This window comes from Trachemys scripta, chromosome 6 (assembly GCF_013100865.1).
Source record: "Trachemys scripta elegans isolate TJP31775 chromosome 6, CAS_Tse_1.0, whole genome shotgun sequence".
NCBI classification, from domain to species: Eukaryota; Metazoa; Chordata; order Testudines; family Emydidae; genus Trachemys; species Trachemys scripta.
The window spans coordinates 65,821,029-65,841,879 of NC_048303.1; the positions used below are offsets into that span (position 1 = coordinate 65,821,029).

At 41.7% G+C, this 20,851-nt stretch overlaps 1 protein-coding gene across 1 annotated transcript in view; it reads right to left on the minus strand.

The window, feature by feature from the left end:
* Nucleotides 1-20,851, minus strand: part of TMEM232 (transmembrane protein 232) — a 133,250-nt gene that overhangs the window by 50,137 nt on the left and 62,262 nt on the right. Inside the window, exon 11 of the mRNA XM_034774871.1 lies at nucleotides 10,652-10,830. Coding sequence (XP_034630762.1) covers nucleotides 10,652-10,830 — 179 coding nt within the window. The remainder of the gene's footprint in view (nucleotides 1-10,651; nucleotides 10,831-20,851) is intronic.

Consider the following 20,851-nt stretch of genomic DNA (forward strand, 5'->3'; position numbering starts at 1 on the left):
TAATATAGTAATGGAACAAACGACACAATGCTAACAAGTGAAATAAAGCATCCAAGAAATTCTGATACTGAGCTTTGAATATTCAGGATCACTAATACTATATCAACAGAGTCTGATGAAATTCTTTGTGAGCTGTTGAGTCCCATTTATTGTTGACATAAGTGCCAGAATTTACATATCTAGTTAATCTGACATATGTGCTAGGGCCATTCCCCCAAAGCATTTGTGATTAGTTTTCTGGTGTGTATTAATCAGAAAAATGGTTAATTGAAGCCATAAGAAACAGACAAAATGCAGTATGAGTAGGCTTGGAAGGATTAGATTATCAGTAAATGTCAATAAACTTCGATTTTGCTATCTACACACAAACGAACAAAATTCCATTGATTACTGAAATTCACAGATAGGCAAGATAATAAAAATCTGCTTGAGAACTGTAGAGTTTGATTTAAGGATATTAACTTTGTATATTTTTATATGTAAGGCTGACAATTTGTGTTTTGAATGGATATAAAGCTTTAACTTTTTGAGTCTGTCTCTACTGTCATTAAGCAGTTGCCTGACTGTTGCCTGACCCCACAATTTTGTCCAACTGTGAAATTAATATTATTTTTTATTTTTATCAATTTATCTGTTGAAATTATAAAAAAATAAAAACTAAATTCTGCCAAGTCAAAATATGAGGCGTGGCATATAGACCCCAGTGGTGGTTAGACGTGCAGCATGATGTCTTAGTCTTTGTCTGTAGATATTATAAAAGCTCTCTTATAGGGACACCAAAGTGCAGTCATCACCCTAACAGTAAACATGCAATTTAGAAGGCATGTTACAAATTCATTCTACACAAGACAATTTTTTTCAGGGAGAAACCGGATGGTCTTGTTGTTCTCTTTCTTTGGCCTGGTCTACACTATGACTTTAATTCAGATTTAGCAGCGTTAAATCGAATTAACCCTGCACCCGTCCACACAATGAAGCCATTTATTTCAAAATAAAGGGCTCTTAAAATCGATTTCTGTACTCCATCCCGATGAGCGGAGTAGCACCAAAATCAATATTGTCATTTCGAATTAGGGTTAGTGTGGCCGCAATTTGATGGTATTGGCCTTCGGGAGGTATCCCACAGTGCACCATTGTGACCTCTCTGGACAGCAATCTGAACTCGGATGCACTGGCCAGGTAGACAGGAAAAGCCCCGCGAACATTTGAATTTTATTTCCTGTTTGCCCAACGTGGAGAGCACAGGTGACCACAGATAGCTCATCAGCACGGTAACCATGCAGGCCGATAATCGAAAAAGAGCACCAGCATGGACCGTACGGGAGGTACTGGATCTGATCGCTATATGGGGAGAGGATTCAGTGCTAGCAGAACTTCTTTCGAAAAGACGAAATGCCAAAAATTTGGAAAAATCTCCAAGGGCATGATGGAGAGAGGCCACAATAGGGACTCAGATCAGTGCCGCGTGAAAGTCAAGGAGCTCAGACAAGCCTATCAAAAAACAAAGAAGGCAAACAGTCGCTCCGGGTCAGAGCCGCGGACATGCCGCTTCTATGCCGAGCTGCATGCAGTTCTAGGGGGGCCCGCCACCACTACCCCACCTCTGACCATGGATTCCGAGGCGGGGGTAATCTCATCAGCTACACCTGAGGATTCTACGGACGGGGAAGAGGAGGAGGAGGAGGAGGAGGAGCTTGCGGAGAGCACACAGCACTCCGTTCTCCCCAACAGCCAGGATCTTTTTCTCAGCCTGACTGAAGTACCCTCCCAACCCTCCCAAGCCAGTATCCAAGACCATGACCCCATGGAAGGGACCTCAGATGAGTTTACCTTTTAAAATATAAAACTTGTTTTAAAAGCAAGCATTTTTAATGATTACTTTGCCCTGAGGACTTGGGATGCATTCACGGCCAGTACAGCTACTGGAAAAGTCTGTTAACATGTCTGGGAATGGAGTGGAAATCCTCCAGGGACATCTCCATGAAGCTCTCCTGGAGGTACTCCAAAAGCCTTGCCACAAGGTTTCTGGGCAGTGCAGCCTTATTCCGTCCTCCATGGTAGGACACTTGACCATGCCATGCTAGTAGCAAGTAATCTGGTATCATTGCATGACAAAGCCTAGCAGCGTATGGTCCCGGTGTTTGCTGGCATTCAAGCAACATCCATTCTTTATCTTGCTGTGTAATCCTCAGGAGAGTGATATCACTCATGGTAACCTGGTTGAAATACAGGAATTTAATTAAGGGGACAGAGGTGGCCATTCCTACTGGGCTGTTTGCCTGTGGCTGAAAAGAAATCCTTCCCTGCAGTTAGCCCAAGCGCAGGGGGCGGGGGCGGGGGGGGCGGAATTGGCCCTGAGCTTTTCGCGTTTGGCTAGCAGGGATCTTCCCTGTTACCAGCCACGCAGTGCGGGGAGGGGGTAAAGCGATCATCCCAGAGAATTGATGGCAGGATGGGGGGTGTTAATTTGGTTTCTGCAGAGATCTTCCCTGATACCAGCCACGCGGTGGGGGGAGGGATAAAGCGATCATCCAGAGAATTGGAATGTGGGGGGAGGGGTTCGTTTGTTTTCTGCTGCTGAAGGTTAACAGGAAAACCGCAGCACTCAACGTGCTTTGCTTGGTGTGTGGGAAAGGACGGCACAGAAGCCGAAAGACAATGGCTTACCATGGCCACATGCAAGCCGAATTCTGTTGCCCGGACCTGCGTCTGTGATCTCTAGCAGCAAAGCCACAGGCACTCAATATTAAGAGGCAAAATGCGACCTTGCACAGAAATCACATGTGCTATGTAATGTGAATAGTGTTGTTCACATACAGTCTATTGTGTATGTCCACACTAAACCGTGAAAGAGTATAAGCATTGTTCTGTAAAATGTATCTTTTTAAAAAATTCTCTCCTTTTTTCCCTCCCTCCAGCAGCTGCAAATTTTTCAAGCCTCCCTCCTCTGTCCCGAAGGCTATCTCAGATAAGGCATCGGAAAAAGAAGACGCGAGACAAGATGTTCGCAGAAATCATGGAATCCACCCGCAGTGAGAGAGCTCATCTGAATGAGTGGAAGGACACGGTTTCAAAGTATAGGAAAGATGCCAGTGAACGTGAGGACATGAGGGACCAACGTGAGGACAGGAGAGACCAACGTGAGGAGAGGAGAGACGCTCGAAATGAGAGGTGGCAGCAGGAAGATCAGAGGAGGCAGGATGCAACACTGGGGCTGCTGTGTGAGCAAACAGACATGCTCCGGCATCTGGTGGAGCTTCAGAAATGGCAGCAGGATAACAGAGTGCCGCTACAGCCCCTGTATAACCTCCCTCCCCCCTCACCATGTTCCATAGCCTCCTCACCCAGACGTGTAAGAACGCGGGGGGCGGGGAGGCTCCGTACACCCTCCCATTCCACCCCAGTGGACAGCCCAAGCAAACGGCTGTCATTTTTTTAACCTTTTTTTAGTGGCCTTTTCCTTCCCGCCGATCCTCCTCCCAAATCCCACCCGGGTTCTCTCCCTCTTTTTATAATCAATTAATAAAGAATAAATGATTTTTAAACAATAATGAATTTATTTCCTTTGAAAGCAAGCTGGGGGAAGGGGGAGGGTGGGTTCCTTACAGAGAATGAGTCAATAAAGGGGTGGTTTTTCATGAAGGAGAAACAAACAGAAATTTCACACTGTAGCCTGGCCAGTCATGAAACTGGTTTTCAAAGCTTCTCTGATGCGCAGCGCTTCCTGGTGTGCTCTTCTAATCACCCTGTTGTCAGCAGCCAGGCGATTTGCCTCAGCCTCCCACCCCGCCATAAAGGTCTCCCCCTTACTTTCACAGAGACTGTAGAGCACACAGCATGCAGTGCATTTGGCCATTGGTTTGGCTGAGGTCTGAGCGAGTCAGCTCAGTGATTGCTTTGGCTACTTGCATCACAGCAGCCCCCACGGTAGATTTGCCCACTCCGAATTGATTCCCGACTGACCGGTAGCTGTCTGGCGTTGCAAGCTTCCACAGGGCTATCACCACTCGCTTCTCACCTGTGAGGGCTGCTCTCATCTTGGTATTCTGGCACTTCAGGGCAGGGAAAGCAAGTCACAAAGTTCCATGAAAGTGCCCTTACGCATGCGAAAGTTTCGCAGCCGCTGGGAATCATCCCACACCTGCAACGCTATGCAGTCCCACCAGTCTGTGCTTGTTTCTCGGGCCCGGAATCGGCGTTCCACGGCATGAACCTGCCCCATTAACAACATGATCTCCAAAGCACCAGGGCCCGCAGTTTGAGAGAATTCTGTGTCCATGTCCTCATCACTCTTGTCGCTGCACTGCCGTTGCCGCCTCCTCCTCTCCTCGTTTTTCTGGTCCTGGTTCAGCATAAACTGCACGAGAATGCGCGAGGTGTTTACAGTGTTCATGACTGCTGTCTTGAGCTGAGCGGGCTCCATGCTTGCCGTGGTATGGAGTCTGCAGTGTTTGACCAGGAAAAAAGGTGCGAAATGGTTGTCTGCCATTGCTTTCATGGAGGGAGGGGTGAGGCTGTACCCAGAACCACCTGCGACAATGTTTTTTGCTCCATCAGGCACTGGGATCTCAACCCAGAATTCCAATGGGCGGGGGAGACTGCGGGAACTATGGGATAACTACCCACAGTGCAATGCTCTGGAAATCGACGCTAGCCCCGGTACATGGACGCACACCGCCGAATTAATGTGCTTAGTGTGGCCGCATACATTCAACTTTATACAATCTGTTTCCAAAATTCGAATTCTGTAAATTCGGATTAATCCCATAGTGTAGACATACCCCTAGTGTATCTATTCTCTTAAGACAATAGTCTGGTATGTCTCCTTTCTACTAATTCAGTGCAGTATTAACTTCTGAGTGTTACTCTGCTTCCACGCCAGTAACCTGCTATACTTTTCTACGATACAGCAGGGCCCTATACCTACTCAGCAGCATTCTACTAAACTGCTTCTTTTAAATAATAACAATACCTAGCACTTATATAGCACTTTTCATCAGTAGATCTCAAAGCGCTTTACAAAAGAAGTCAGTAGAATTGTCATTATTTTATAGATAGGGAAACTGAGGCACAGAGAAGTGATATCACCCATCAGGCCAGTGGTAGAGCTGGGAAGAGAACCTGGTTCTCTGGAGTCCTAGTCTGGTGCGCTGTCTAAAAGGACTATGGAATGTATGGCTCAAAATGCATTAAATTCACAGTACATGAGCTCTCTCCTGCCTTCCTTTCCAAAGAGAACCCCGTTGCCATGGTGCACTCTGAGGCATTAACCCTACCATACTGTTTAAACTGTCAGAAATTGTCAGAAAAACCACTGTATTCTGCTGCCCTGTGTGTGTGAGCGGGGGAGTGGCGGGGGGTCAGTTGGTCAACCTCACACCCAGCAGAAGACTCCTGAGTGGATCTGGGAGAGCAGACTGGGCAGATCACTTCCTAAGGGACTGGAAGCTGGAGGGTGAGTCAGGCTTCTTTCTTCTCCCTGCATTATTACTTATTTTGCCAGCAGCGAACAAGGCACTTAACCGAGAGTAAGAAAACAAGTTCCCTTTGCCTCCGCCCCCGCAAAAGGGTTTACAATCTGCATAATCCAAGGGTATGTCTACACTACTAAATTAGGTCGATTTTATAGAAATCGATTTTTTAGAATTCAGTTTTATACAATCTATTGTGTATGTCCACACTAAGCACATTAAGTCGGCGGAGTGTGTCCTCACTACCGCGGCTAGCATCGACTTACGGAGCGGTGCACTGTGGGTAGCTATCCCACAGTTCACACAGTCTCCGCTACCCATTGGAATTCTGGGTTAAGCTCCCAATGCCTGATGGGGCAAAAACTTTGTTGCGGGTGGTTTTGGGTACATGTCGTCAGGCCCCGCCCCTTCTGTGAAAGCAACGGCAGACAATCGTTTCATGCTTTTTTTCCGGTCAGCTCGCTCAGCTCGCTGCCGGTGTGGGGCTCCGTCCGCCAGCTCTTGCCAGCCGGGGTCCCGCTCAGACCCACTTAGCTGGCAGACCTCGGTGAGGTCGATTGGGGTGCCTGGACAGACATGGCTATCCTCCTCTTAGAGCACCAAATGGGAGTGACTCCAGGTCATTCTCTTCTTTAAGTTTCGTCTCATGGAGATTCAGTCCTGCCTGGAATATCATGCCAGCTGGAGGCTTCTGCCTCAGGCTGCTCTCCCAGCCGGCATTACCGTGCGGTCGCACCTACCCCAGCCTACCCCTTGTTCCCATGGCTCATGAAGCCTGGACAGTAATAAGGAGCAGTTCAGCTTGTGGAATGACAAATCCAGAACGAAGGATTGCACTCTATGGGGCATATTAAGATTATTTCAGAGTCCTAGACAGCATTTAATCCCTATAAAAGGCTTCATGAAAATTTCCCCCTGCCCCTAACAAAAATGTTAATTTATCAGAGCAGCTGAAAGGGTAAGGAACCTGGGACTATAACTTAGAGAGAGCTTCCATATTATTTAACTCAAAATTGATATAATTCAAAGTAAAATTTCACAGCGCGGTCTGTTCTCAGACTAAAAATGCAGGAGGGGAGTCAGGAAAAGGAACAGTGATCTGTTTCCACCCAGTTTCGAACCAGGGATGTTTCACGTATTAGGTGAACGTGATAACCACTACATTATGAGGCTTTTGTGTGTTAGGTGAATGTGATAAGCACTACACTATGGGTCTTTTGTGTATTAGATGAATGTGATAACCACTACACTAAGGGGCTTCTCTTTTTTTGCCACAGACTTTGCCGAATGCACAGGAATGTTTTCTCTAGCTACAGAAGCTACCTAATGCAATGTCTATATCTATGGCCTTCCTGCTCACAAAGCGGTCATGTCCCTGCCCAAGGCTGACACAGCACGGAGTGCATGTGACACAGCGACCTGGCTCGGGTAGGATCGCCAGCAAGGCATGATACTTTTGCCATTGAGCAAACACAGCAATTCTTTACTGGCCTCTGCCACTGAATGCCTCCATGCATTACACTGTGCCCTATTAGTGCGGGAGGACTGCATGAGCTCGGAAAACATGTAATCGTGAGTGTGGTTTTTTTTCGCCTTCTAATCTGCGATAACCTCAGGGACAGAGATGATAGGGGGAGTGTAGAAACATTCTGGGGGGACTGCATGGTCACCTGTGCTGCTAAGTGCTGCTGAGTTCACCACCCTGGCCAAACAGGAAACGAAATTCAAAAGTTCCCGGGGCTTTTCCTGTCTACCTGGCTAGTGCATCTGAGTTCAAAGTGCTGTCCAGAGTGGTCACAATGGAGCACTCTGGGATAGCTCCAGGAGGCCAATACTGTCGAATTGCATCCACGCTATCCCAAATTCGACCCGGCGATGTCGATTTCAGCGCTAATCCCCTCATCGGGGAGGAGTACAGAAATTGATTTTAAGAGCCCTTTAAGTCGACAAAAATGGCTTCGTTGTGTGGATGTGTGCAGGGTTAAATCGGTCTAACACTGCTAAATTCGACCTAAACTCGTAGTGTAGACCAGGGCCAAGACTCTGACATTGTGTGTGTGTGTATTTCGGGGAGATGGCAGGCTCCTTAGGGGAGATGTAAGAAACAGGAAAGCCCTGGGTTGGAATTGAGGGGAGGTGAGAGGTGAGGAGTCCTTATCAAATGGTTTAGAAATCCAAAGAATGTTTGGAATTAATTTGGGGATTGAAGGAAAGTTCAGGGAGTTCTTATTTTAAATCAAGAAATACGCCCTTTGGTAATAGGAAGTTGTGAACTGATTGCTTCTCCTTTCCCCTCTTGTGATCCTCTGATCCTCTGTGGTTTTAATGCCTGTGACTGATCTATTTAGAGGAGCTTGTGGCTGCCTTCCTGTTAGCACTGGTGGTGGTAGACAATTTTGCAGTTCTCATGATGTAGGCTTGTATGGCAAATGCGCATCTACCACAATCTGAAAAGCAATTCCTCTGTATCCTGGAAGTAACTCAAGTACTTTGAAAGCAGCTACTGCAATCTGCTTAAAGATGTGGAGATCATAAGGCCAGGAAAACACACTCTTAATGGGCTACAAACAGATACTTTGTTTTAGCAAGTTAAATTTTTCATTATTTTGCAATAACCTTAAAGCACACACGTAAATTCATTTCACTGCAACAGTACAATCTATATCTATTTCTACCTGTATATGTATTACTTGGGGAAATTGTTTCCATTTTCAAAGTTTCTAACTGAAATCCTATTGTGATTCCTAGCAAGGCGGGAAAATATTATTCCTAGAGAAACTATTTCTTCCTATAAGGACAAAAATTTAGTGTAGGCACAAACATTGCCCACTGACTTCAATAGAAGTCGCACCTGTTCACACCATATCTGAATTTAATTAATAAAGATTGTATTATTCCTCTTTAGGCAAAGGTTGTCATGTGCCACACCACTAAGCATGGTCCACAGGAGATCTTCTGTATACATAGAGGTAGGTCATTCAAACTAACTAGATTATCAATTATCTTGTAATGTGGTTCACTGGAACTGAAGTAGAGAAGGAGGCAAAATGTACCTTTTTGATCTCTATTTGTGCTGAGGTGCTAGTTAGCTTCAGGAACATACTATAGCCTTGATCCCAGGGTGAGTGCTGTGTGTAGGTGTACCTGTAGCAGCTGAATGGAAGTGCTCTGTTGTTTTTGCTGAGAGGATCTCAGAACACTGGTGGAAATGTGTGGGATAATTATCCTTATTCCTGCTGGTAAAAAGTACATTATATATTCCTTCCCATACACCACTATCCTAGACTAGCATCTGGCAGCAGGTGCAAGGAGAGATGCTTGATGCTAGAAATAGGAGGGGCATAGCCGTGCCTCAAGCCCAGTTCATCATGCTCCTTATCATTGTGGGTTGCTGCTGGGTGTGAAACTACCTGCTCCCAGCATTCAAGGAGTGCTAGTCTGAGCATTCCTCCTCCCCCTCCCACCCCCACCCTCTCACTCCACATGCACTTGTGCAGGAAAAGGTAAACGACATGCCTTAATTCTGTTGGGCAAAGGCAAATGTCCAAGAATATCTAGTGAATAACTGACAAATCCCCTTGTGTTCTCTAGGTTATCAAAGATTTCAATGCTTAATCTCCTAGGCCTATTTTCATCCCAGTTAAATAAATCAGACATTCTTATCTAATTTCCTAAGATAATAGGACTGGGCAGAGACTTTAATACATAATTTAACTTTTCTGCAGGCACCATTTTCAGCACATTTATCTTCCTTACCTGTCTTAATTGTAACTTGTCCCACTTCTGTAATTCTGTTTCTATTTTATGAAGAATGGAGTCTATATTCAAAGAACTCATCCTCTAAAGCACACTTAAAACAATAATTGCCAAATTCTTAAGTCCCAGTGATGTTATCCTTTTACCTACTTCTATTCTGTGGAGAAAATGTGGCAGGCTAGACCCTCTAGGTATTGACAGACACTGTTTCCAGTTTAATGTTCTGCTCTGAGATATAGCCAAATATAGCTGACAGTTTAAGAAGTTACAGAATGAAAGCATCTGTTTTCATTAAGTTAAATAAAATATCAGCATCAGCATTTAGAAGAGTTTTTTTTCTCCTTGTGCACCTTGTTAAGTCCCCTGATTTCCTTCCTTCATTAACTCTGAAGAGCACCTTTCAAAGGCTCAGCGGATAGAGTTAACAATGATGTCTATAGGAGATAACCCTACCTGGTGCCCCTTGAAATGTTACACAACTCAGAGATATTGTCTAGTGAGCACTGATGTCTGGGTTTTTTTTTAAAAGGGACAGGCTTGTGATAAAAGCATTTGATTGGGATTCAAGGTCCCGAGTGCCATTCCTGACCCTCCCACAGACCCTCCTGTGTGATCTTGGGCAAGTCATTTTATCTTGGTGTCTATGTTCCACATCTGTAAAATGGGGATAATACGCCCTTTCTCCCACCCTTTGTTTCTCTTGTCTACTTGAAGTGTAAACTCTTTGAGGCAGGGACAGCCTCTTACTGTGTTTGTATAGTACCTAGCACAATGGGGACTTGATCTCAGCTGGGGACTCTAGGCAATAATGTAGTTCACATAATAAATAATCCCACACTGTTGAGATCAATAGCAGTTTTAACACTGATTGCCATGGGAGCTGGATTGGACCTTAGAAAACACAATGATTCTTTTTAGTTTTTTGTTTCCATCTGAGCAAAAGGTAGCATAGCAGTCTCTTATTCCTGCCTAGGCATCAGCCACCAGCAACATCAGCAGGACTGTAAAGATCACTAATAATAGTTAACTGCTGACCAGTAAACCAGAAAGAGAAACTCATTCACTATTTTTGGTTTGTTTGAATAACATGGAGGCTATATAAAAAACCCAATCTAAATATTAAGGGATTTAGAAGCCAAAGTATATTCTTTGCTCTATCAAACTTAAAATAAATCAGTTTTTACCTAAATAGTAACCCTTTAAAACCTATTTTAAATTAAATCCACATTCTGACAAATATCAAAGTAGGCTCCGGAGACCAATACCACTAACCAATGCGCTTGCTACTAGTCATGGCTCAGAGATTGTTCCTTTAATTAAAGGCATCCTCATTTTTTCACTCTAAAAATAAATGTTTAGATTATGTTACACTGGTGACCGGCTGGAGTGATGGTCTGTTCCAGTTACTTAGATTTTATACATACCTCAGCTACTCTTATGGCTTCCAGGACTCGGCTATCCTTTTCATTGTTCTTTTGTTTCTGTAAAGCTTTCCATACTGCATTCCTTAAGCCTTCTCGACTCGCATCCCCACAGAGTTCATTGCACATCACAACCAGATTGTAAACAACACCATAGCGAATAACCCAGAATAGTTCTTCACCTGCAAATAATTATATTTTAGCATGTGGTACATGTAGCAATTTTGGTATCAGATGAATCTATTTTAGGAAGAGAAAAAGAAACAGAAACCCTTTATTAAATGCAGAGTTAATATACAACAGAAAAGTATGCTTTAGGTTTTTGCGGGAAGTCTTGCAGAGAGCTTGGCTTAGTGAATTCAACCATCCTACAGGGGATACTTGATTTTGGAACAGAATAATCAAATCTCTTAGTTCACGGATTTTGTTGGCATATGTGAGTCTGACTAAGAAAACTATGTGTGGGGAGGAGTGGGAGTCTGGGAAAGGAGGGGAACATGGAGTGGGAGGTATTAAAGTGTCAAGTTAAGATGCCTAAGCCTGTTAATGGAAATAAGTCTCCATTACAGTATTCCAGACTTGCAAAACGATTTGATCTCAGTGCACTATTGTTCAGCTCTCATGAAAAAATACTGCCGTTCCCTTTTCTGTTCGGAACAGAGGGTGGAAGACTTCAGATAAGCATAAAAGCATTTAAAGTTTCAAAGGAACCAAACAAGTTACATTAGAGTGGTTGCCCTGAAAACCTTTCCCATGTTGTTTTAAATAACACTACCTCCACGTTCATAATGTCCCCTACATTCCCTTATAAGTAGTCTAAGGGACATTTCAAATAATGAGATAATGCTCACTTGCTATCTAGCAGCCTGGTCCTGCAGTATGCGGAGTACCTCCTGGAAGGTGCTCAGTAGCATGTTTAATTCCCTTTGAAGTCAACAGGAGCTCAGAAGGCTTAGCAATTGGCAGATGGTGCTGAGCCTTGCTGTATCGAAAGCTCAGACAGTTTCTTATAGAAGCCAGTGCCACTGTGTATTCCTAGTGAACTTAAGGAAGAGGACTGGAGTATTTTTAAGGGAACTGTGCACAAAATATTCAGATTTATAAATATTAAATGAGAGTTGCCCTTGTTAGAACTGAGATTAATGTAGCATGAACTCTGGAACAAACCCACACTATTGTAGGCTGTGTCTTATAAACATAAAGTATCCATAGTTTGAAGCTATTGGAAATAAAAGTATTATTCTGAATCTTTTGGATACTAGACCACAAAACATTCAGGTCTACCAACACAAAAAAACATAACATTGTAAGAATGAATGAATGTATATGTAAATGGTATTATTAAATCATTGATCAGTTCCAGCAAACACTACTGTATTTCCTATTTTTGAAGGTAATCGTTGGTTTTGAGCACTATATCCCTTCACATGTACTTGTGGTCAAACACAGTTCCCAAAAGCAAGTCATGAGTTGTTTGCAGTTTGAGGATTATTGATTGCTAGGGGACAGCTCTGTTACCCAACTTGTTACCATCATGGAGATCTGCAGCTTCAAGGTCAGTCTCAGAGAATTTAAAACTAGCACAAATGATATGAACCTGATTTACAAGATTCTGGATAACGGATAAGTCAGCATGGATAACAGGCACAAAACAGTGAGTCAGTGTAACCAAGAGCAGAACTTGGCCCAGAGACCTCAAGCAGAAAGTGTTAGGGGCTGAGGTACAACTAATGCACTTCGAAAACTGTGAGGAGACACAAATATTGTCTGAATTACTCCAATCCAGTAAGACCTTAAGTAGTTGCATTGAAGACCTTCAAAAGTAGATCTGAAACCAAAGCTATAGAGGACATTTAGTAGCCAGTGCCTTGTAAAGAAAGTATTCACTGAATCTGTTCTTTCAACCATGAATTACAAGGTGAATGTGTAAATAATATTGCACTAAATCAAATACAAGATATACAGAGAACCAAAATCATGGTGTGACTGATAATTATAGGGAGAGAGCACAAAACGAACACTGGAAAATTAATTAGATGAGAAAGAGATCATGCAAACCATAAGAATAAATAAATGACACCATGCAGGACCTATATACAATCCAATTTTGTTTTATAGAGAGTCTTTCATACAAACTATCCCAAAAGGCTTTATACATTGTAACCATGTTAAAATTAATAAATGAACACAGGGGCATGAGAGAAATTAAGAAATTTAGGCAAAGGAAGAGGCAGTATGTGTATTTACAAAAGATTTTCAACCAGAAAGAATACTAGTATGAGCAGAGAGCTACAGGAAGGTTGTTCCAGATGGCAGCAAAGGCTCCCCTGCCCAAGGTGGGCAGATTGCATGAAGGAACAGACAGGTCAAGTACAAGATTTAAAGAGGGTGTGGAGTAGGGACTTGCGAACAAAAAGGTCCAGGAAGAGGCTGGATCAACTCCATGGAAGGTTTTAAAATTAAGGAGGTAAATTTGTAAATGGAATCCTGAAATGAATGGGAGCCAGTGGACTACTTGGCAGTTCTCTCCAAACTGGTGGAGGGTACTCCATGAAAATATAAACTGTAGCTTTTGGACTTGATCCAACATCGCATCTTACAAAGCAGCTATAAAAGGAAAAAAGAAAGGTAGATGAGAGGTTGGGATTGTCAAAGAGACAAAGTTTAGTAGTTTGGGTACATTAGCTATGGATTTATATACTTTATGGTAAGTTTAACCTTAGCTCTGAGTGTCCAGGCATTTCAATTATTAATTTGCTAACTACAACTGAGTTTTCTCTGGGAATTCAAATTGCACATATATACTGCACACATACAAATAGTATGCATACACACAATTACAGCAGTTGCACTTAAGTTTCCTCCATTTGGAAAGATTCTACTGCTTTCAGAGACATTCCAGTTCTTAGCTGGGAAATCAACTGAAAGCAGAAATATCCCTGATAGTGAAAGAAACTTTTTGAGTATGATTGCTGTATAAATAAATATATTTAGCTACAAGCCTCAGAGGTGGAGAAAATCACAGAAAACATACTTGTAAATATATTAGTCTAATTTCACCAATATCTGTTGAATAATACATTAGCTGAACAGTATTCAATCAGAAATAGAGCTTTGATCAGCTAATAATGGATAGCTTGGGGCTGCTGGGTATAGCTGATGTGTATTTAACCATTTTTTGTCAAAGTATATAATGTGTACCTTGAAGTCAATGGGGATATTCAAGGAACAGAAGTCTTCTCCCCCCTCCCGGCCCCACCGGTCAGATCAGTTTGCAGGATAGGAGTCTGTGTCTTCCTGAGTGTGTGCAGACTGTAGGTGCTACCATAAAGATGATAATGAATAGCAAAATACAGTGGTGAAAATATAGCCATTACGTAGCATTCACTATCAATATATCTCACTTTCATAAAAGATAAGTGTTTTGCACAAACCATCTCTCTTTACAAGGAACAATATATTACCAGCACAACAGAAGAATCATCAGTCTGAATATGGTTTGCTCTAAAAGCCACAAGATAAATTACAGATAATAAAAGCATCCAGCCAACTATACTCCAGCAAGTCACAATTCCTTTTTAAAAGCCATTGATGATTTAACAAGTGAGCCATATGGCTCTTCACTTGTTGATTTAAACTCTGCTACAGTCTTCTCAAAGAAGAATAGTTGTGAGAACTTATTGCACCCAAATGGCACACAGTTAATGCAAAATATATATATATATGAATTCTGCTTATAAAGACAGATGGCAGTATGTTAGAACTGTCATAAAAAGTGGACTGCAATCTAATAATCATGTCTAGACATTTGCTGAGAAACCTGACTGTTATAAAACTACTCATCCAGGTCCCCTGCAGCATCACAAGGCACTCTTCTGTTCTGCTTTGGATGACCTAGTGGCAGCTATCAAAAATGTTGCTTTAAATATATTGAAAGGAAATCTGCTCCTGACAGCTAACCAAGTGAATATTCTGGCAAAAATGTATAAAGCCCCAGCAACAGAAGCCCCTAACAAGAAAGAAAGAAAGAAAGAAAGAAAGAAAGAGCCATTAGCCATTCAAGGGACCTGAAAAGAACCATTCTGAGTTTTCTGGTTATTCCATTTTCTGGTCTTTTAACGTATTGTTAATTTAGCATGCACTGAAAACAAAAATGTCAGTGGTAATTCAGCAACAACTGTATCACCCCAATGCAATTCTAATGCAAGAGTCAAGACAATTACTATATCAAGTAAATTTTAAATTAGACACATTTTTCCCACACACTGACATCACTGAAAATGAGAGAGGCTGAAGTCTTAATCACTGTTTATAAATTCTGCTGCCTTCTGATATAACATGAGCACAGGCAAAATGGCAATTGATTTTTCTCTATGCCTTCCTGAAAGGCAGTTGTGCTAGCTTCAGCAAGTGTTAACTTTGTCACTTAAAAACTTTCTAGAGGTATTTTTACATAAACATTATAGGAAAAAATCCTAATATGCAATTAGGAAAAAAAATGGAATGGTCCAGGAGATGTGGATTTTATCCTGGCTCAGGAATTTACTTTCTGTGTGAAACTTAGGTAAATTAGTTACAATGAAATGTACTCCTATATTTATATGTACTCCTAGAGGAACAGCACCTAAACCCTCAAAATAGCACTTCTGAAAATCAGGTCACTTATTTAGGGACTTAAGTATGGATTTAGAAGCCTAACTTTAGGCACCCAACTTTTAAAAACTTGGCAACAGTTTACATTATCAAAAGGCCCGTAATCTCCACTCCACCCTGCAGAGATAAATAAATATATATTAAATCATGGAATTAACCTGATGTGTTCTGTGCTTGACTAGTTAAATACAGGTTTTTGTTAAATCCCATCCTATCCCCCCCTGCAATTATGTATTGCCTATTCAGAATGTAAACGCTTGGGGCAGGGAGTTTGTCTTCCCACATTTCTGTAAAGCACCTAGGAGAGTACTGACACTACCTAATTATATACAACAGTGATTAATAGTTTTAGCAACTGTTTGAACTGTACAGGAAAGACAGCAAATCGCTGTGGTATAGGCAGTGAAACTCAGTGTTGCAACATTCAGATCAATATTTTCCTAGACATATGTTATTTAATTCTGACACCATTGCTGAAAGAAAAATGCAGCCACAGAGATTTTAAGGGCAGCTGCATTTCATACAAGACTACGTACTTCTTAAGTCTAAAAAATCTCTCAAAATTGCCATTATCAAAACAAAATATTTCACCAACTGACCCCCAAACAAATTTTTGTTGTGTTGACATGCCAGGCAGTCAAGAGCAGACAAGTGATTGGGTTGGCCTACTTTTTTTTCGCCCCTATATATTTTGATTTGGTTGGCCTCTGTTTCTTCACTTGTGGACGCCTGTGATTTTCCAGGAAGACAAGTTGGCTCAGAGGAATATTTATAAATGGACAGCTGAACTCAAGTCCAGGATTTGTGGCAGTATTCGTATACCTGTCCTCACACAATCAGCAGTTATGAATATTTATAAAACATTCATGTGCTGACTGAAACAAATGACATACAGCTGGACTGACTGCAAACCTTAGCTGGAATAGATAATGATGCCCATATGAATGTCAGCACTTGATCTGAGAACAGCAGACTAGGAAAATACCTTTTCTGGCCATAAGCATTGCTAGCTGTTCCAATGAAATCTTCTATGGGGCTGCCAAAAGTGAGGCCAAGGAACACACTGGGAACATGAAAAAAGACACACCCAGGAGGAGCAGAGCCTACCCAACTCCATCTTTGTTGGACATCTTGGCAGTCTCGCTGAGTAGGTCCTTCCTGGACAGAGTGGATTGACACCAAGCTATGAGCACTGAGAGATATAGGGGCCAACTGCATGCATAGTGTGGAAGCAGACCAGGCAAAGCCACTTTCGTCAGGATGGCAATGAAGCCCCCCAGATGGAGGGAAGGGTTGGTTAGCAGGGGTCCTGCTGCTTCTGGAGATGGTGCAGGAGAGAGGAGGAAACAAGAAAAGAGTCCCAACACAATCTAGCAGAGAGATGGCTAGCTAAGGTTTGAAGAACTGAGGTGGTGAAGAGAGAGCTGCTGTAGTGAAGCTAATGTGATGAGGCATCCCTTTACCTACACAAGCTGAGAACTGGGCTAGGCTAGAACAGAGCTACCTTCTTGATGGTAACCAGTTGTGTGATTTCCCAGCAGCATCAGGAATACTGGATTGGATACAGAAAGAGACTTCCCACTGACTTGAATAGGAGTTTGTCCAAGTAAGACTTAAATGAAAACTGTGTAAGGATTTCAGAATTTGGCCTTAAATCACAGAGAGTTGCTATCACCCTCACTTTCTGAATGGTGAGATGGGAGAGGCTGCTGAAACTTATGGGAGGAGGGTTACTAAAAAAAATGTCTGTTATAACATGGTATGAAAAAAGTTGAGAATCACTGCCATAGGTATTTATAATGAGTTTTCTTTCTACATCTATTGAGATTACTATATGTATCTCCCCTTGGGATGACCTCCACTAGATTCAATAGGTGTATAGTCCTATTGCTTGAGGTTTTGGCAGGGTCCTGGAAGGTGTAGTTGGCCATACCAAGTTGGAAAATTTTAACTAGGGGGAGATCAAGTGGGTCAATAGTCCTGTATATGTAATGTGTATATTAAAATACAAGTAGACTGTATATGCAGTAATAGTTTCTGTATCATGGAGACATAACTGTTCTAGGGCTATGTTATGTGTATTACCACAAGGTGACAGTGTTTTTGGCTTGCCTTCTTCTCATTTCTGCTATTGGTATCTCTTCCTGAGGATCTGTCTTTTGTGGTGAAGGAACATAGTAGTATGTTTTGAAGATTGACACTGACTTAAGATAAATCTTTATATTCTACCTTAATTTCCTAAAAGTGCAAACCCATTTTATAACAAGAGAAGAAAAAAACCAATCACAATGTTCTCAGTTAATAGTGTCCAAAAGAAAAAAAAAGATTTGATTTGATTTTAGCATGCTCATTCCCCAGTGATAGTTTCTCTTGAGGATAAAAAAGAGGTAGGAATGTATAACTTTCGAAAAGGTCTACTCTTTTACTTTCAGAAATCAATGTGACACTTTTCTCTGGTTTTTATATCTTCCCTTGATCATGATTTTAGCCTTCAGGAGTCTCTATGTAGCAATCCTGGTGTAAATGCAGAGGACAGGCTCTCAAAGCTAGAGTTTAATAACCACTTCACAAGAGCTATGCAATTGTTGCTATGATTGAAGAGACAGTGATGATGGATGGGAGACCTGTCATCTTCAGTTATTTTATGAGCTACCAAAGGGTGTTCAAATCCAGATAATGTTGCTCCATGCCAGCTCAGGAAAAATTTGAAGGCTCAGCTTTTCAACAAAGTGGTAAGACAGCCATTGTGCCCTATGTTGGGAACTCTGACAAGCCCAGTATTTCAGTCCCATCATAAGCAATAAATCTACAGATGTATGTGTATATACTGTGTTTATATGGAGAGCCTTGGAATATCATCTCATCATGTCTAACTAGCTAAGCAGGGCCCAAGGTGGTCATTAGTTTGATAGGAGACCTCTAGGGAAAAACCCAGAAGCTATAAGACATTCAGTAGATGTCACTCTTTGCCCCGAAGGAATTCTCAAACAATGCCCTAACACTGTGATTATTGGTAGGGTGCAATAGTGAGTGTCCTATTTATTTATTTATTTTTGGAAGAGACGTAAAGCCCATATTCTGACGTATGTTCATTAACAATTCCATGGTACTTTTTCTTAAGCACATAATTATTAGCTTAGAGTCCATCTGCCTGTTTCCAGGTAAGTGGGTTCAGTCAATTAGTCCTCAGGCTTCACTGTCCTTCAATGCCCATTTTTGTCTAAATTATTCATGGGACGTGAACACTACAGATGGTCAGTTAGTTCTTATCAAATAAGAAGTGGTTCAAACCACAACACTGTTCCTGAACCTTTTAAAATCTATTTTTCTATCTACCTAGGCTTCCTTATCATGCCCTTCACTGTAGTATCTGAGTGCTTTACATGATTTGCTTGGTTCAACTGACTTAACCTTCCTCTCTCTTCCCCCCTCCCCCAATATATCCTTAAAAAAATCTATACCTCTAGTTTCCCCCAAAATTGAATCCAAAACCATTCGTATCCCCAGGCCAGGCCAGTTTCTCACTCCTTTCCAATACAAGCCTTGAACCTGACTCCCCCCATCTTTTGATCTCTTGTGTCTTTGCTGAATTCAGGCTGGTTCCTAATTCCAAATCTCACCCAGCTCTGGGGCTTCCCTGTGGAACGAAACATACATGGAAGTTCCTTATTGGCACCAGCAGTGATTGGTGTGTTGTGATGATACATCCCAACATACCAGAAAGGCATTTTGTAACAGATCTCTCTTGTATCCCTCTTTCCTCAGTCCCCTGAGTTCAGTGCATTTCTTATAGTCTCAAAAGGAAATCAGTGGGGAAAAAAACAGTGAAGTTTAAGGCCTGGTCTACACTAACCCCCCAATTCGAACTAAGGTATGCAACTTTAGCTACGTGAATAACGTAGCTGAAGTCGACGTACCTTAGTTCAAACTTACCGCGGTCCAGACACAGCAGGCAGGCTCCCCCGTTGACTCCGCGTACTCCTCGCGCCGAGCAGGATTACCGGAGTCGACGGGGAGCACTTCTGGGTTCGATTTATCGCGTCCATACAAGACGCAATAAATCGAACCCAGAAGTTTGATTGCCTGCCGCCGAACCAGCACGTAAGTATAGACAAGCCCTTATGTATCCAGGTCAGATGTGCTGTTAAGAAGTTAATTTTTATAACTTTTTTTAAGCCTGATAAGTAAAGGTGGTGAGGCTTTTTAGAATGTCTCCAAAATGAAAAATACATATATTTGGCTTTATTTTTATGACAGATGTCACTGACATTGCTATGTGAGAAGATCCTTTAGGATGCATAGGACTATTAGAGAAATACTATGGTTAATAATAGGCTTTTTGTGTAATGCATTTTTATCCTGAGCATATCTGACAAAAAGAAAAGGAGAATGGATTCTGAAAGCCATGACAAAAGGAGTCAGAGGACTACTACCTTTCCTAGGAGGAGATACAAAAAGAGACATACAAAGCCTTTTGATTGATCTGAGCAGTGAGCAAGTAACTTTGAAAGGGGGTTAAAAAGAGGGAGATGATCATTTACCTGCAATAAATGCATATCTGTGTACTATGCATAAGGTATAAATGGAGTAGTACAGTAGTGACAGAAAAGTGGTTGTAGGAGGAATGAATGAGATTAATTTTTAGAGTTGAAAATAAATTAAAATATTTATACTCATTCAGATTTCATTGCATCTGTCATGGACATAGCGTTCTCTGGGTAGTTAAAACTTCTAATGGTAACATGCTATCTGAGTTATTGTAAATTCAGGAGAATTACTAAGAAGCATCTGATAAGATAAAAAGCATGTTTTAAAGTAATAATAATGCAAAGGGGTCACACAATATTATACTAATATATGATTTTTGGTCCATGAATACAATATTGTGAAGTGCTGTCCCGTAAAAACAAGTTTTATCCTGTATTTTTCTATTAACCTGTCCTTTATTTCCTTGAAAAGTATGTAATCACTTCAATCTACCATATGTACTAGGCTAAAAACTCAAGTATTTAGCCCAGATATGTGCACATAATATGTATATGCAACAGTGCTTCCATGACAGTGTGTGCAAGTCCTCCATTTGCAGACACTGATCCTGCAATTGCACATTCCAAGGATAATTAGGTGATCAGCCATTTCTATCTTTATCCAGTTTGTATGTAACTATGGTATAACTGTGTATGCAATCATGATATTTGCAAATGCAATCATGCAGTCACTTGTGTGCACATATGAGTCATGTGTCCACATATTTAGATGTCCAGATTATATATTAAACTGATGTTGGTAGAAAGAGAGAGGTTTTACTATATATTAATCTTTTCTGCACCCTATGCCATGTTTTCAGTGTAAAATAAATTAAAGGTGTTAAAGAATTGGTAATGGGTGATTTTGAGATTTTACACAAAGAGAGAGGAGCTTCTGTTTCTAGTTTCTTATTCATTATTCATTTAATTTCTTGGTCACAGATAAGAATAATAATACTTAGCTCTTTTATATGGAGCACTTTTCATCAGTCGATCTCAAAGCACTTTACAAATGGAGGTCAGT